Source organism: Falco punctatus (assembly GCF_963210335.1).
Source record: "Falco punctatus genome assembly, chromosome: 19".
Lineage (NCBI taxonomy): Eukaryota > Metazoa > Chordata > Aves > Falconiformes > Falconidae > Falco > Falco punctatus.
The window spans coordinates 945,858-960,291 of NC_137599.1; the positions used below are offsets into that span (position 1 = coordinate 945,858).

A 14,434-nucleotide genomic window follows, 5' to 3' on the forward strand; every position below is an offset into this window, starting at 1 on the left:
GCCGCTCCCCATGCCACAACTTCAGCCCCATTCCCTGTCTCATGAAAGCTGCTCCAGGACCCATGGTAGGAGAAACCGGCAGCTATGTGACAAGAAATCCCAGGGGAGGAGGAGGAGGAGGAGGAGGAAGGTCTTCAGACTCACCTTGTTCACAAGGAGACGGAGGCGAGAGAAGTGGATGAGAGAGTGAGGAGAAGGGCCTGCTTTTATACTGCCTCTGCACCGCCCCAGGCGCACAGTCACTGCACGCGGGCAGTAATTTTCCAGTAGGCTCACCTCCAAAGCAAAATGTCCTACCTAATGGCACATGTTGTGTTTTGGTTTCCGTCAGTGCTGCCATTTCATTTCCTCATTTCTGACATGGCCACTAGGGCACGGAGGCTCTTTTGAAGATTGGGATGAGGAGCCCAAGGATTTCCTGAGCAGGACCATGTCAACATGGCCAGAAGACATGCCCCTGAGCACTGGAGGGCTCTGTGCAGATGGAGGACATCATTCTCAGGCGATACAGTGAGGTTGTTTTCAAAACCCTGTGCAGGAAGGTGCACATGCCTTCCCACCAATGCCGTCCTCCCCTGAGTGCCCAAAGCTTCTCCAAATGAGGACAGGCCGCGTCCTTCTCCCTGGGCAGGACTGTCCCTCCCTGCCCCTCTGCTCGCGCCAGCAGTCGCTGATCATTGCCTCTATCGGCAGGTGGGCTGCGCGGCCGGTTTCAAATGGCTCTGCCCAGGGAAAACTTCCCTTTCTGGAAGACATTTGCTGCTTTCCTTGGCAAAGACAACCCCTGTCGTGGCAGCCTCTGGGGGTGCGCAAGCAGTGCCCTCAGCCCTGGTGGGACACGGGCCTGCAGACAGCCCGCGCTCCTGGCTTGGCCTCGTGCCAAAGGGCTGACACACGCCAACCCAAAATTAGAGTGTGACTCGCCGTGGGTAGGGAGAGTCTATCCCAGGAAGCCTGCCTACTGCAGGCATCGCCTTGCCCTCCTGGGACGCGTCCCAGCTGCCTCCAAGTCTGCAGGGCAGGGAAGAGCATCACCTCCTCGATGTAGTCTGAGAGCTGGTTTCGTGCCTTCTGAGCCCACCCCCTCCTTGAGCATCCCCACGCACGTGGCACGGCAGGGTCCTGCCAGCCGTCACCCCTGGGAGAGCTGGGGGAAGTTCACTCGCCTCTCCAGTGGTGCCGGGGTGTGCTCCAAGCTGAGGAGGCCTTTGGGGCCTGGGAAAGACGACATGATGAAGCACTAATGCCAAGAGAAGGTGTATCGCCTGACGGCCAGGGAGGAGCCCCAGCCAGTGGGGACACGTTTTCTGCAACCCCTCCTCTCCCTCCACGGGGTATGCAGGCATCTGGTGGCATGCACTCGTGTCTCTCCCATCGGTTTAAATGTCCCCACACCTGATCCTCCTCGACTGTGGGTAAGACTCTCCCTGCCCCACACTTGCCAAGGAATGGCAGAGGCCCGGTCCCTCGACAGCAGCTCTTGCCAGTCAAGACCAAGGCCACGAACCCCCGCAGCACCTCCGCCTTGCCTGTAACCCCTGTGCCCGGTGAAGCTGCCCCATTCAGCGCTGCAGCTGACTTTGGCCAAGCCTTGCTGCTGACCTGCGTGGAAGAAGATCTCCTCATTGCCCTCCACGTGCCTTGCCTGATTGAACACCAGGTGGGCTTTGGCTTTCCGAAGACCAGCCCTGCGTACTCGGGCAGCTTGGCAAATGTTCTCCCCAGAGCAAAGGGCATCAAGAGGAACACGGCTGAAACCATTGGCACAGCCCGGCTGCCTGGAGACGCCATGGCTAGTGACCGTGGGAGCGAGCGGAGGCAGAGGGAAGAGAGAGAAGCACACGGCACGTCCTTAAAACGAGGAGTCTGCGGGTGCTTGCTGACACGTGCGGCGTGGAGCACAGCTGGGCCTCTTCCTGCCAAGGGAGCTGCAAACACTCGCACTTCACTGCCCCAAGCCAACATCCCCTGCCTGCGCGGGACTCCTCCACCACTGAGGAGCCATCCTCTGCCCACGCTGACACAGTCCTGCCCAGGATACCCCTGGGCGTCTCATCCCAGCACATGAAAGGCACTTGCACGGCAGAGCAAGCATGTCAGAAATGAGGAAATGAAATGGCAGCACTGACGGAAACCAAAACACAACATGTGCCATTAGGTAGGACATTTTGCTTTGGAGGTGAGCCTGCTGGAAAATTACTGCCCGCGTGCAGTGACTGTGCGCCTGGGGCGGTGCAGAGGCAGTATAAAAGCAGGCCCTTCTCCTCACTCTCTCATCCACTTCTCTCGCCTCCGTCTCCTTGTGAACAAGGTGAGTCTGAAGACCTTTCTCCTCCTCCTCCTCCTCCTCCTCCTCCTCCTCTGGGATTTCTGGGCACATAGCTGCTGGTTTCTCCTACCATGGGTCCTGGAGCAGCTTTCATGAGACAGGGAATGGGGCTGAAGTTGTGGCATGGGGAGCGGCTGGGTCTTGGTTGAGGTGTCTCCTGAGCTATGGGCTAGGTGGGAAGGTGCCTGGGCTTGGTCCCTCACGGCAGGGCACTTTTGGGCCATAGGGAAGAAGCAGCCCCTGTGCCTCCCTACACAGCCTCCAGCTCTCGTCTCCAGCTCGTGCCTTGGCTCCCTCGTTGTGGTATGACGGGCTGCTCCTCACCCAGCCCCCATGCCCTGCTTCTCTCTCCCAGGTGCACCTCCAGCCTTGAAGCATGTCCTGCTACAGCCCGTGCATGCCCTGCCGGCCCTGCGGCCCGACCCCGCTGGCCAACAGCTGCAACGAGCCCTGTGTCAGGCAGTGCCAGGACTCCAATGTCTTCATCCAGCCCTCCGCCGTGGTGGTGACCCTGCCCGGCCCCATCCTCAGCTCCTTCCCGCAGAACACCGCCGTGGGCTCCTCCACCTCCGCTGCCGTTGGCAGCATCCTCAGCTCTGAGGGAGTGCCCATCAACTCCGGGGGCTTCAGCCTCTCTGGCTTGGGCAGCGGCATTTGCGGCAGGAGGTGCTTCCCCTGCTAAAGCTGCTTCTGGCACTGAGGCCTCCGCTCACATCACCCTCCTTTCCCTCTTTTGACTCATTAAAGTTCTGCTGCATCCCAGCCCACGCCTTCGTGTCATCCTTTGCCCTGCAGATGCTCTCCCAAGATGCCCAGTGAAAGAGACGCATGTTGCTCAGGGCTGGGGCTGGGAGGGGGTTATGGGGGATGCTTTTGCAGTGCTTGTCAACGCAGGCTGGCATTGAGTATGCTTAGTCATGCCTTGGCTGACCTGCTGGTCTCTAAATTTTTCTGCCTGTTTGCGTTGGGATAGGATTAGCCAATGGAGTTCAGTGACTGCTATCCACTTTGTTGTGCACACCTTTTTGTTTTCCTTGCTAAGCTCAAGTCCGTGATGCAAGTAGTCAGGAAGGAACATGTTATTGAGAAGACACGGGTTCAAGCTTCCCAGGGCACACCAGGAGAAGCCATCCTATCCACAGTGTTCTCAAACTGAGCGACGCAGTGCAGTAGTTTGCCTTATCATAGAACCATATTATCATGGGATGGTTTGGGGTTGGAAGAGACCTTTAAAGATCACCTAGACCAACGCTCCTGCCATGGCCAGGGATATCTGTCACTACGTCACGTCACGCAAAGCTCCGTTGAACCAGACCTTGAACGCTTCCAACAATGGGTCATGCCGTCATTCTCCGGGCAGCCTTTTCCAGTGTCTCACCACTCTCATCGTAACATATTTCTGCCTTATGTCCAACTTAAGTCTACCCTGTTCCAGTTTGAAACTGTTGCGCCTTGTCCTGTCACCCCAGGCCTTGATTAAATGTCCTCTCCGGCTTTCTTCTAAGTCCCCTTTATATATCGAAAGGCTGCAACAAGGGCTCCCCAGAGCCTTCTCTCCTCCAGGCTGAAAACCACAAACTCCCTCAGCCCTTCATCCCAGGAGACCTATTGCAGGCCTCTGATGCCTCTTGTAGCCCTTCTCTGGGGCTGCGCTAACGGGTCCATGGCTTTTTTTATACTGGGAACGCCAGGCTGGACGCACTACTCACATTGCTGGCTCGTCTCCAGTTTTTTCAGCCACCATTGTCCATACGCCCTTCTCCACAGGGCTGCTCTCAACCGTTTCTCCTCCACTCTGTATCGACGTTGAGGACTGCCCCAACGCAAGTGCAGCGCCTTGCACTTGGCCTTGTGGAAGCTGCTTTTGAGGTAACACCATCAAAGCAGGTGCAACTCCCAGCACTCTTCCCAGACACCGAGGACTGCCATCAACAGCCTGGGCTATATGAGCAGGAGCACAGCCAGGGGGTCGATGGGAGCGACGGTCCTGCTCTGCTCGGCACTCATCTGACAGCATGTAGAACACTGCGTCCCATTTTGGGCTCTAACGCAAGAAAGATTTTGACCAAGTGGTGTGAGTTCAGCGGAGGGTGGCCAGGACGGTGAGCGGGCTGGAGCACTTGGTAAGGGAGCAAAGGCTGGCGGCATGGGGCTCGCTGAGCGTGGCGAAGAGAATGCTTTGGTGGGAGGCCTACAACCACGCCTGGAGTAGCTGTGGTCACTGAAGAGCATTGAGTCATTCTCTCCAGCCCCAGATAGGAAGAGAAATATAGGAAGAAAAGGGTCAGCCACCCGAGGCATGACTAAGTATACTCAAAGCAAGCCTGTGTCACTGCACAGCCACCCCCAACAACCCCCTCCCAGCCCCAGCCCTGAGCAACATGCGTCTCTTTCACGGGGCATCTTAGGAGAGCATCTGCAGGGCAAAGGATGACACGAAGGCATGGGCAGGGATGCAGCAGAACTTTAATGAGTTGAAAGGACCAGCAATGGGGAAAAGCGACTCAGCTAGGTAGCCGAGGAGACAGGCAGTGTGCAGGAGCTCTCCTGAATGCTTTTTGGAAGGAAAAAAAGATTGCAAAAAGCATCACTGAAGCATCTACAAGACCACAAGGCCGGTGGACCACAGCTGATGTATTCCCAAATCTATTGACAATGTATTCCCAAAGATGCCGTGGCAGTATATTCTCTACTGTTCTCATGCTTTTCTTTTCCACCTGGACTTCTCATCACCCAGCAACTCTGAATCTCAATGCTGTGGGTAGGACAGGTTCTCCTAGGCTCTCCTGGGAAGGTCTTGCCACTGCCTTGTCAAGGACATATTGATCTCTCGTCCTCCTGACTACTTGCTTCACAACGTTGAGATGACCAACAAAAAAGAAAAGTAGACAGCAACGTGCAAGTAATACATGAACTACCTTGGGTCACTCTATCCCAGTAGAATCCATGTAGGCAGAGAAGTTTAGAAACCAGAGGGTACACCCAATTCACCACTAAGCACACTCAATGCAAACCTGTGCTGACAACGGCTGCACAGCCATCCCCAACAACTCCTTCCCAGAACCAGCCCTGAGCAACAGCTGTCTCGCTGGGCATGTTGGGAGAGTGTGTGCTGAGAAAAGGATGACACGAAGGCGTGGGCTGGGATGCAGCAGAACTTTAATGAGTCAAAAGAGGGAAAGGAGGGTGATGTGAGCGGAGGCCTCAGTGCCAGAAGCAGCTTTAGCAGGGGAAGCACCTCCTGCCGCAAATGCCGCTGCCCAAGCCAGAGAGGCTGAAGCCCCCGGAGTTGATGGGCACTCCCTCAGAGCTGAGGATGCTGCCAACGGCAGCGGAGGTGGAGGAGCCCACGGCGGTGTTCTGCGGGAAGGAGCTGAGGATGGGGCCGGGCAGGGTCACCACCACGGCGGAGGGCTGGATGAAGACATTGGAGTCCTGGCACTGCCTGACACAGGGCTCGTTGCAGCTGTTGGCCAGCGGGGTCGGGCCGCAGGGCCGGCAGGGCATGCACGGGCTGTAGCAGGACATGCTTCAAGGCTGGAGGTGCACCTGGGAGAGAGAAGCAGGGCATGGGGGCTGGGTGAGGAGCAGCCCGTCATACCACAACGAGGGAGCCAAGGCACGAGCTGGAGACGAGAGCTGGAGGCTGTGTAGGGAGGCACAGGGGCTGCTTCTTCCCTATGGCCCAAAAGTGCCCTGCCGTGAGGGACCAAGCCCAGGCACCTTCCCACCTAGCCCATAGCTCAGGAGACACCTCAACCAAGACCCAGCCGCTCCCCATGCCACAACTTCAGCCCCATTCCCTGTCTCATGAAAGCTGCTCCAGGACACATGGTAGGAGAAACCGGCAGCTATGTGCCCAGAAATCCCAGGGGAGGAGGAGGAGGAGGAGGAGGAGGAATAGGAGAAAGGTCTTCAGACTCACCTTGTTCACAAGGAGACGGAGGCGAGAGAAGTGGATGAGAGAGTGAGGAGAAGGGCCTGCTTTTATACTGCCTCTGCACCGCCCCAGGCGCACAGTCACTGCACGCGGGCAGTAATTTTCCAGCAGGCTCACCTCCAAAGCAAAATGTCCTACCTAATGGCACATGTTGTGTTTTGGTTTCCGTCAGTGCTGCCATTTCATTTCCTCATTTCTGACATGCTTGCTCTGCCGTGCAAGTGCCTTTCATGTGCTGGGATGAGACGCCCAGGGGTATCCTGGGCAGGACTGTGTCAGCGTGGGCAGAGGATGGCTCCTCAGTGGTGGAGGAGTCCCGCGCAGGCAGGGGATGTTGGCTTGGGGCAGTGAAGTGCGAGTGTTTGCAGCTCCCTTGGCAGGAAGAGGCCCAGCTGTGCTCCACGCCGCACGTGTCAGCAAGCACCCGCAGACTCCTCGTTTTAAGGACGTGCCGTGTGCTTCTCTCTCTTCCCTCTGCCTCCGCTCGCTCCCACGGTCACTAGCCATGGCGTCTCCAGGCAGCCGGGCTGTGCCAATGGTTTCAGCCGTGTTCCTCTTGATGCCCTTTGCTCTGGGGAGAACATTTGCCAAGCTGCCCGAGTACGCAGGGCTGGTCTTCGGAAAGCCAAAGCCCACCTGATATTGAACCGTGCAAATCCTATGGAGGGCAACAAGAATATATTGTTTCAGTTTGGGCACCAGCCAAAGGGAGGTTTGGGCAAAGGCTGAATGGGGCAGTTTGACTTGGAGACAGGAGTTATGTGGAACTACTTCTTGACTATAGAGACCAGGCTGTGGTGAGGAGCTCTCCTGAATGCTCCGTGGAGGGAAATAAAGGTTTGCAGAATACATGTCCCTACCAGCTACGATTCATTCCTGAATCTCAGGGAATGCGTCCCCTTTCAGCATAAGGGCTTTAGTATGCCTTCTTTCACACGTCCCAAAGGCCTCCTTAGAGTGGAGGACAAGCCAGCACCATTGGCGAAGCCGGGAAGCTTCCCTCCACTTCCCGATGAGCAAGGGCTGTCAGGACCCTGCAGTGCCATGTGCCTGGGGATGTGCCCCTCTGCTCAGCGAGGGGATGTACTCAGAGGGGCCCTGGGTATAAAACCAACCCTCAGACTACATCGAGGAGGTGATGCTCTTCCCTGCCCTGCAGACATGGAGGCAGCTGGGACGCGTCCCAGGAGGGCAAGGCGATGCCTGCAGTAGGCAGGCTTCCTGGGACAGACCCTCCCTACCCACGGCGAGTCACACTCTAATTTTGGGTTGGCTGTGTCAGCTTTTTGGTTTGGTGCACAAGCTGGGAGTGTGTGCTGTCTGCATTTTTGTGTCCCACACAGGGCAGTTCCACCCCTGCCCCAGGAAATCCATCTTCAAGTTCTGGGCTGTACCCATGTACACAGCTCCAGGCAGCCCCAGCAACCATTACACCCAACATGACCTTGCCAGCTCTCCCAGAGCTTGAGTGGCTTGCAGGACAGTCAGTCTGTATTGCAAGAGCGCCTAGGCCTTTTGGTCAGGGTCTAAAGTGTGCAACGAAACTGCGTGGTGGTGTGAGGAGAGTAGGAGGAATAAGGCACTCTACTGTGTTCCTATGGTGGTTTTGAGGCACCCAAATCTATAAGGCTTGTTGAGGAATCACAGACTTTGGGTGGGCAACATTCTCCTTCTGCAACACTGCTGATGGCAATGGTTGGGGACCCCCAGAGAGCCATGAGAGAGGATGACTTTGCCAAAATCTGGCAAATTTCTTCCCAGAAGAAACTTTCCTTGGGCAAAGTTCTTTGAAATGAGCAGCACAGCCTACCTGCCTGTAGATGCAATGACCAGTAACTGCTGGAATGAGCAGAGTGCTAGGTAGGTAGGGAGAAGAAATGGGCTGTAAACAACCTCACCAGACTTCCCCGCACCTGTGTTTGCTGCCTATGCAACACCTCTCCAGCACTTGGAGGCACATCTTCTGCCTGTACTAGCATGATCCTAATCAGCACGCCCTTTGAGCTTCTCATCATGGTACTTGAAAGGAGCCTCTGTGGCCTAGTGGGCATGTCTGAGATGAGGAAATGAAATGACGGCTTTGACGGAAGCCAAAACACAACCTGTGCAATTGCAGGTTGGATGTTTTGCTTTGGAGGTGAGCCTGCTGGAAAATTACTGCCCGCGTGCAGTGACTGTGCGCCTGGGGCGGTGCAGAAGCAGTATAAAAGCAGGCCCTTCTCCTCACTCTCTCATCCACTTCTCTCGCCTCCGTCTCCTTGTGAACAAGGTGAGTTTGAGGCACTTTTATCTTCATCCCATTCCTGACTCTTAACCTCCTCTTCCTCGGCATCCTCTACCTCTGGGATTTCTCAGCACATACCTACCCTTTGTCCTGTGCTGTGTTTTGAGGCTGCTTGCCATGGGAGGGGGGAAAAGGAGCAGAGGTGTGTCATGGAGAAGGACTGAGATTTGGCTGAGGGGTCTCCTGAGCTATGAGCTAGGTTGAGACCTCCCTGGGCTTTGTCAGTGTCGGTGGGGCACTTTTGCTCTGAGGGAAGGGTCTCCTTCATTGTAGGGTGACAGGCTGCTCTTCAACCATCCTCTGTGCTTTGATTTCCCCTGCCCTCTCTCCCAGGTGCACCTCCAGCCCCAAGCCATGTCCTGCTACAGCCCGTGCATGCCCTGCCGGCCCTGCGGCCCGACCCCGCTGGCCAACAGCTGCAACGAGCCCTGTGTCAGGCAGTGCCAGGACTCCACCGTCGTCATCCAGCCCTCCCCGGTGGTGGTGACCCTGCCCGGCCCCATCCTCAGCTCCTTCCCGCAGAACACCGCCGTGGGCTCCTCCACCTCCGCTGCCGTTGGCAGCATCCTCAGCTCTGAGGGAGTGCCCATCAACTCCGGGGGCTTCAGCCTCTCTGGCTTGGGCAGCGGCATCTGCGGCAGGAGGTGCCTGCCCTGCTAAAGCTGCTGGCCATGGCCCTGGGTTAGAAGGCACCCAGGGACCCACACGATGGTACCGCACTGGGGACGGAGCATCGGCTTGTTGCTTCCAGAGGGGCTGAGCAACCCCAGCACCCCTTGCAAAGGGATGGGGCAGCCTGGGCTCTCAGAAAGTACAGCCCACGTCTGCCTTTCCCTGCTTCCACTCACTCTTTTGCCTCCTGTGTCCTTGTTCTCTTGTGGTCTCCTCAGCTGCGAGTACCAGAAAGGCAGCCTGGGGGTGGCCAGCTGGCCCCGGTCCCTCTGTGGGCAGGCAGATGGACAGCTGGCAGCATCTCTGCCTAGCTGAGGGCTGCAGACTCCTTTCTGCCCCTGGTGCTCCCTGCACTGGGACCTTCACTCAGGGTGACCTTATTTCCCTCTTTTGACTCATTAAAGTTCTGCTGCATCCCAGCCCATGTCTCTGTGTCATCTTTCTCAGGCAGATACCTGTTCAATATGCACAGTGAGAAAGATGTTGCTCAAGGTTCATTCTGGAAGGATGTGTCTGGGGATTGTTTTTCAGTGATTGATGACATAGCCTTGCGTTGTGTGTACTCAGTCAGTCACTGGATTACTCTCTGCTTTCTAAACTTCTCTGCCTTTTTCTAGACCAGCAGGCTGATAATATTGCAGCTGCAAAAGGGATTTTACTCTGGATGACATCCATGGTGAACCTGAAACTCTATGGAAGGAAAATGCACACAGTGTGTCAGTGTTTCTCTAGTGCACCAGGATAACTTGGTCCATATCTGGCAACCCTTTCCATGCCATGATATATCCACTGTCTTGTGAGTTGAGGGTCCACTTGCCACAGAAACTGCACGCCTTTTTTTCTACATAGATGATCCACATAGGAACAATCCCTTTTTTCTGTGTTATGGGAAAATGTCCTCTGCAGAAGTCAAAAGTTTTTGATACAGAGGCTGGACTTGGAGGATACTTTACCAGTTTCTTTTGGTCTGTGGATTGTGCAGAGACCAGGTCAAAATAGCCCTGTGTAGCTACAGTAAGTGTGGTCCTGTCCTGGGATGTGGAGAGAGACGTTTTCCACCACAGAGGCTTTCTCACGCTTTGGCCATGCTCTGAAGAGTGACCATTTTCAGAAAGAGGTTCATTGTCTGGACATGCCTGGCTGTGGAGGTAAAATAGCGCAGCCAGGGGAGACCTGGCCCCAGAGCTCAACCCTGGACAGGAACACCTCCTCCCTTTTCCGCAATTTTTCCCAGCAGAGGAAGCTCCCTGCACTAGGGTGTCATGGACAGCACAGAAGGACAAAACAGCATCAGAGACCTCAAATTCCTCCAGCCACTGGAGCTTGTATTTCCCCATGGTGCTCAGCTGTGTGGTGAGTTGGCTGCTCTGCTTGGGGCCAGCTGCTCTGCGATATGAGAGCAGATGCAGTGTTTGAGCTCCCTTCTGCTGGTACCAGAGCATGGCACGAAAGCAGCATATCTGATAAGAGCAGGTGATCTTGAAGGTGCCTCTTTCCATGACTAGTCCCTTCTGCTGACTGACAGTGGTCTTTTCCACGGAATCTGGAAAAGGTGGGAGTCGATTACTGCACAGTGAAAGACTCCACGATCCAGGTGATCCTGGAGAAGGCAACAAGTTCCTGACTCTGCAGCAGGAATTGGAAGGCTGGAGACAAAAATCTGGGCAGTGGTTTGGGGCAGGAACTCAGAGCTCTTGGCTCAGTGTGGATCCAGCAGTACATTAATGATGTTCACCTCTCGTAGGATGACCTGGTAGGGCTGCTGTGCTGTGCCCCTGCTTCAGATCCCTGGTCTGCTGCTGACCAGAAGCCCCAGGAACAGCCTGTAGTGCTTGGCCCTTATGTGCTGGGACCAGGACACCTCCAGTGGGGTGCAGTTCTGGTGTAGATTTGAAGGAGAGCAGTTCCTTGGCTGGGCAAGACTCCCTCAGCCTTGGGATCCTTCACATATTCAGGAATACTCTTTGAATGATGAGGGGGTGAAGAACTGTGGGGAGTGGACGGAAATGCAAAGCAAGGCAAGAGCCCTAGATAACAGCGCAATACATCATCATGCAGGAGGACAGCAGCGCTGCTCGGCATAAATGTGTACTCAGACAAAGATGCTGCCGGTCTGGCTGCACGCTGGGTGGCCAGAGAAGTTCACCGGGGAGCCTTTGGCCCTGACAGGGATGGCTGTGAGGGCCGTGTCCTTGGCCGCCTCCATCATCTCCTTCAACCTGGGAACTGCCGGTCCAGCCCTGGGAACTGTCAGCAGCTTCCTACCTGCCTATCTGAGGTGCACGGCTCCCCGTGGACAGCCTGGCACGGAGTTTTGCAAGAGGCGGCGGTTTACAGGCAGGTAGGATTGCCTGCGGGATGTTCAGGGCTCTGATGACCAGCAGGATTTTGAGAGGTCGAGCTGTGGCCTGGCTGCACCAGTTGGAGCCTCCCAGCACTGGAAAAACTGTTTCTGGTACTGGGGAGCCTGGGGCCCAGCACAGGTGGCTGCTTGATTCCCTTCGTTTGGCTGAGTGAGCGGTTTAACCACGAGGCGATGCGAGCAGAAAGGGTCCCTGGGGCAGAGGAGTGGGAGCCCAGGCAGCCCTCAGAGCACTCTTCCACCCTTTGGGCTGAAGTTTGGAGCCAGTTTTGAGGTGGCAGCGGGAGGAGAACGCTCGAGCTGGCAACCTTCAGCTTCCTGGCAGCTCCCTGGGCACTCTGGTGGAGGCAGAGCGTGACGCGGTCCAGGTTTCCTGGGCAACCTCAGTGGCACTGGCAGGGGCTGGTGCCACAGGGGCATCAAGCTGGGGAGCAGCAGGGCGGTGGGTCACTGGGACTGGAGGGGGAAGAGGGGAGGCCTGACCCTCTGGCAAAACCCGGAGCTATCCTACCCGGAGGGCAGAGGCCTTAGATGGCAAAGGATGGGAGGCATGTTGCGAGCAATGGGCATGAACGGGGGAACAAGGCTCTGCACACCTGCCGCAGGGAGAGAAGCCCCCATGAGACAAGAGCCACCTGCCAGGAAAGGCTCGCAGGTGCTGCTGGATGCAGGAGCAGCTCCCAGTGCCACTGCCACCAGCCAGTGTGGCCGGGGCCGTGGGCTTCTCGCTCGGGCACTGGTTGCGCACCCCATCATCTGCAGGGTGTGCTCCAAGGCTGAGGAGGGCATCTGTGCGCAGGGGTGCAGCGAGGCAGGCCCTGACGCTGCTGACTCTGCAGGAGCCAGGGACATCTTCCTCGGCTGCAAGGGGCAGTGTCTTGGAAGGAGGCCACTGCCTGTGTCTGACCCCCCTTCCTCCGGGAATGCCCATGGCTCTCCTTCATCCCTGCAAGCTCTCCCCAGAGCGACACCTTTCTTTCTGCCAGCTGGGGAGAGCATCCGGAGAGAGAAGGACCACGCGGAGGCCCAGGCTGCAATGCATCAGAGCTTTAATGAGTTGAAAGAGGGAAAGGAGGTCCTCTGCGTGGGTGCTACGGTGCAGGGAGCACTAGGAGCAGCTAGGAGTCCTTGCCACTTGGCCAGTGTGGAGCTCGCACCAGGCGTCTGCCTGCGCACCTGCCTGTCCCCGAGAGGGAGAGGGGCAGCAGGTCCTTCCTCAGATGGAGCTTAGCAGGTGATCACAGCCCAGGGGAGCAGAAGACAACAGCAAAAAGAGAGAGAAAGAAGAGAGGGAGAAACAGGCAAGTCAGGCAAGGGCCATGTTTTCAGAGGGCCCAGGTGCACCTCTTCCTGCTTTCCTTTGCAGGTGGAGCCGGGGATGCTCAGTCCCTCTGAAAGCAACGGCCAGGATCTCCATACTCAGTCCATTACCATCTTCTGGGTTCCTGGGGGTCCCTCTGTGTGGCTGCCTGCGGAAGCTTTAGCATGGAGGACATCTGCTGCCGCAGTAGCGGCTGGTGATGCAGGAGAGGTCAAAGCCCCCGGAGTTGATGGGCACTCCCTCACAGCTGAGGATGCTGCCAACAGCAGCGGAGGTGGAGGAGCCCACAACGGTGTTCTGCGGGAAGGAGCTGAGGATGGGGCCGGGCAGGGTCACCACCACTGGAGAAGGCTCGATGACGATGTTGGAGCTCTGGCACTGCCTGACACAGGGCTCGTTGCAGCTGCTGGCCAGCGGGGTCGGGCCGCAGGGCTGGCAGGGCTGGCACGGGTTGCAGCAGGACATGGCTTGGGGCTGGAGGTGCACCTGGGAGAGAGGGCAGGGAGGAGTACAGGGGCACGTAAGGAGCAGCCCGTCCACCCACCACGAGGGAGCCGAGGCACATACTGGCTGGGCAGTTGGAGACTGTGCAGGGGGGACCCCTCACCTCTTGCCTGTCCCCCTGGGCACCAAGCAAAGGGAGCCAGGCCCAGGAACGCTTTTTCCTAGCCAAGAGCCCAAGAGCCCCCTCAACCCAGCCCCAGCCCCTCTCCACACCAAACCTTCCCCCTGCTTCCCCTCCCAGGACAGGCTGCCCCAAGGCCTGGTACAGGACAGAGCTTCCAACTCACTTGCTTCCAAAGGAGAAGAAGGGGAGCAAGGTGGATGAGAGAGTGAAGAGCCTCAATGCCTTTTATACTGGCCCTGCACTGCCCCAGGTCCAGAGGAAGCCTCTGCGGAAGTAATAATTTTCTGAGAAACAAATCTGAAATGCAAAACACCCAGCTAATGATACGGGCTGTGTTTTGGTTTCCTGCATGGCTGCCTTTTCATTTCCTTGTTTGGCCGTACCCACTCCCCCTTGAAGGCTCCTTTTCGGTGCTGGGGTGGGAGGCCCCAGGATTTCTGGGACAGGAGCGCATCAGTGCCAGCGGAAGATGAGTCCCAAGTGCCGGAGGGGTCGCGTGCAGGCTGGGGACATTGGCCTGCGGCACTCGTGTGGGCTTGTTTGTGGTCCCATCGGCAGGGAGGGCCCTGCTGCTCCCAGCCCTGCAGTGCTCGCCTGGATGCCAAAGGGCTCCCAAGCGGGATGATGTGCCGCGTCACCTTTCTCCCACCCCCCAAGCTCTCTCTGATGGTCACTGGCCATTGCCTCTGCAGGTGGGTGGTCAGCCCTGCTGCTTTTGACACTTTCTCCCAGTGCTGCTCTGGGGAGGCCTTGGTGCCCCTGCTGGGCCTTCTGCGCCCTCTTGGCTCTCTCTTGTGGTCCTCTACCAACACCAACAGATTATATGGTATAAAACCAGAGTGGTACTCACCGGGATGTATGAGGATGGTGGAAGAACTGGGAGTTTGCAATTGCAGCA

General features: G+C 57.0%; 4 protein-coding genes across 4 annotated transcripts; 2 read left to right on the forward strand and 2 right to left on the reverse strand.

Moving 5' to 3' along the window:
- Positions 1-2,617: 2,617 nt before the first annotated feature.
- Positions 2,618-4,168, forward strand: LOC308055630 (feather beta keratin-like). Its single transcript, XM_080369826.1, has one exon. It carries the CDS (start codon positions 2,706-2,708, stop codon positions 3,009-3,011), a length of 306 nt encoding a protein of 101 aa, XP_080225952.1. The 5' UTR covers positions 2,618-2,705; the 3' UTR covers positions 3,012-4,168.
- Positions 4,169-5,551: 1,383 nt separating this feature from the next.
- Positions 5,552-5,857, reverse strand: LOC308055471 (feather beta keratin-like; the record flags this gene model as incomplete). The annotated part of the gene is made up of 1 exon (XM_080369439.1): positions 5,552-5,857. One exon carries the CDS (start codon positions 5,855-5,857, stop codon positions 5,552-5,554), a length of 306 nt encoding a protein of 101 aa, XP_080225565.1.
- A 380-nt stretch (positions 5,858-6,237) lies between these two features.
- LOC308055633 (feather beta keratin-like) lies at positions 6,238-9,298 on the forward strand. Its single transcript, XM_080369829.1, has one exon. It carries the CDS (start codon positions 8,908-8,910, stop codon positions 9,211-9,213), a length of 306 nt encoding a protein of 101 aa, XP_080225955.1. The 5' UTR covers positions 6,238-8,907; the 3' UTR covers positions 9,214-9,298.
- Positions 9,299-9,318: 20 nt separating this feature from the next.
- On the reverse strand, positions 9,319-13,466 carry LOC308055634 (feather keratin Cos1-2). Its single transcript, XM_080369830.1, has one exon. It carries the CDS (start codon positions 13,371-13,373, stop codon positions 13,068-13,070), a length of 306 nt encoding a protein of 101 aa, XP_080225956.1. The 5' UTR covers positions 13,374-13,466; the 3' UTR covers positions 9,319-13,067.
- Positions 13,467-14,434: the final 968 nt, after the last annotated feature.

Coding starts and splice junctions, on each gene's coding strand:
- LOC308055630 (XM_080369826.1), top strand. CDS start 2,706: ATGTCCTGCTACAGCCCGTGCATGCCCTGCCGGCCCTGCGGCCCGACC.
- LOC308055633 (XM_080369829.1), top strand. CDS start 8,908: ATGTCCTGCTACAGCCCGTGCATGCCCTGCCGGCCCTGCGGCCCGACC.
- LOC308055634 (XM_080369830.1), bottom strand. CDS start 13,373: ATGTCCTGCTGCAACCCGTGCCAGCCCTGCCAGCCCTGCGGCCCGACC.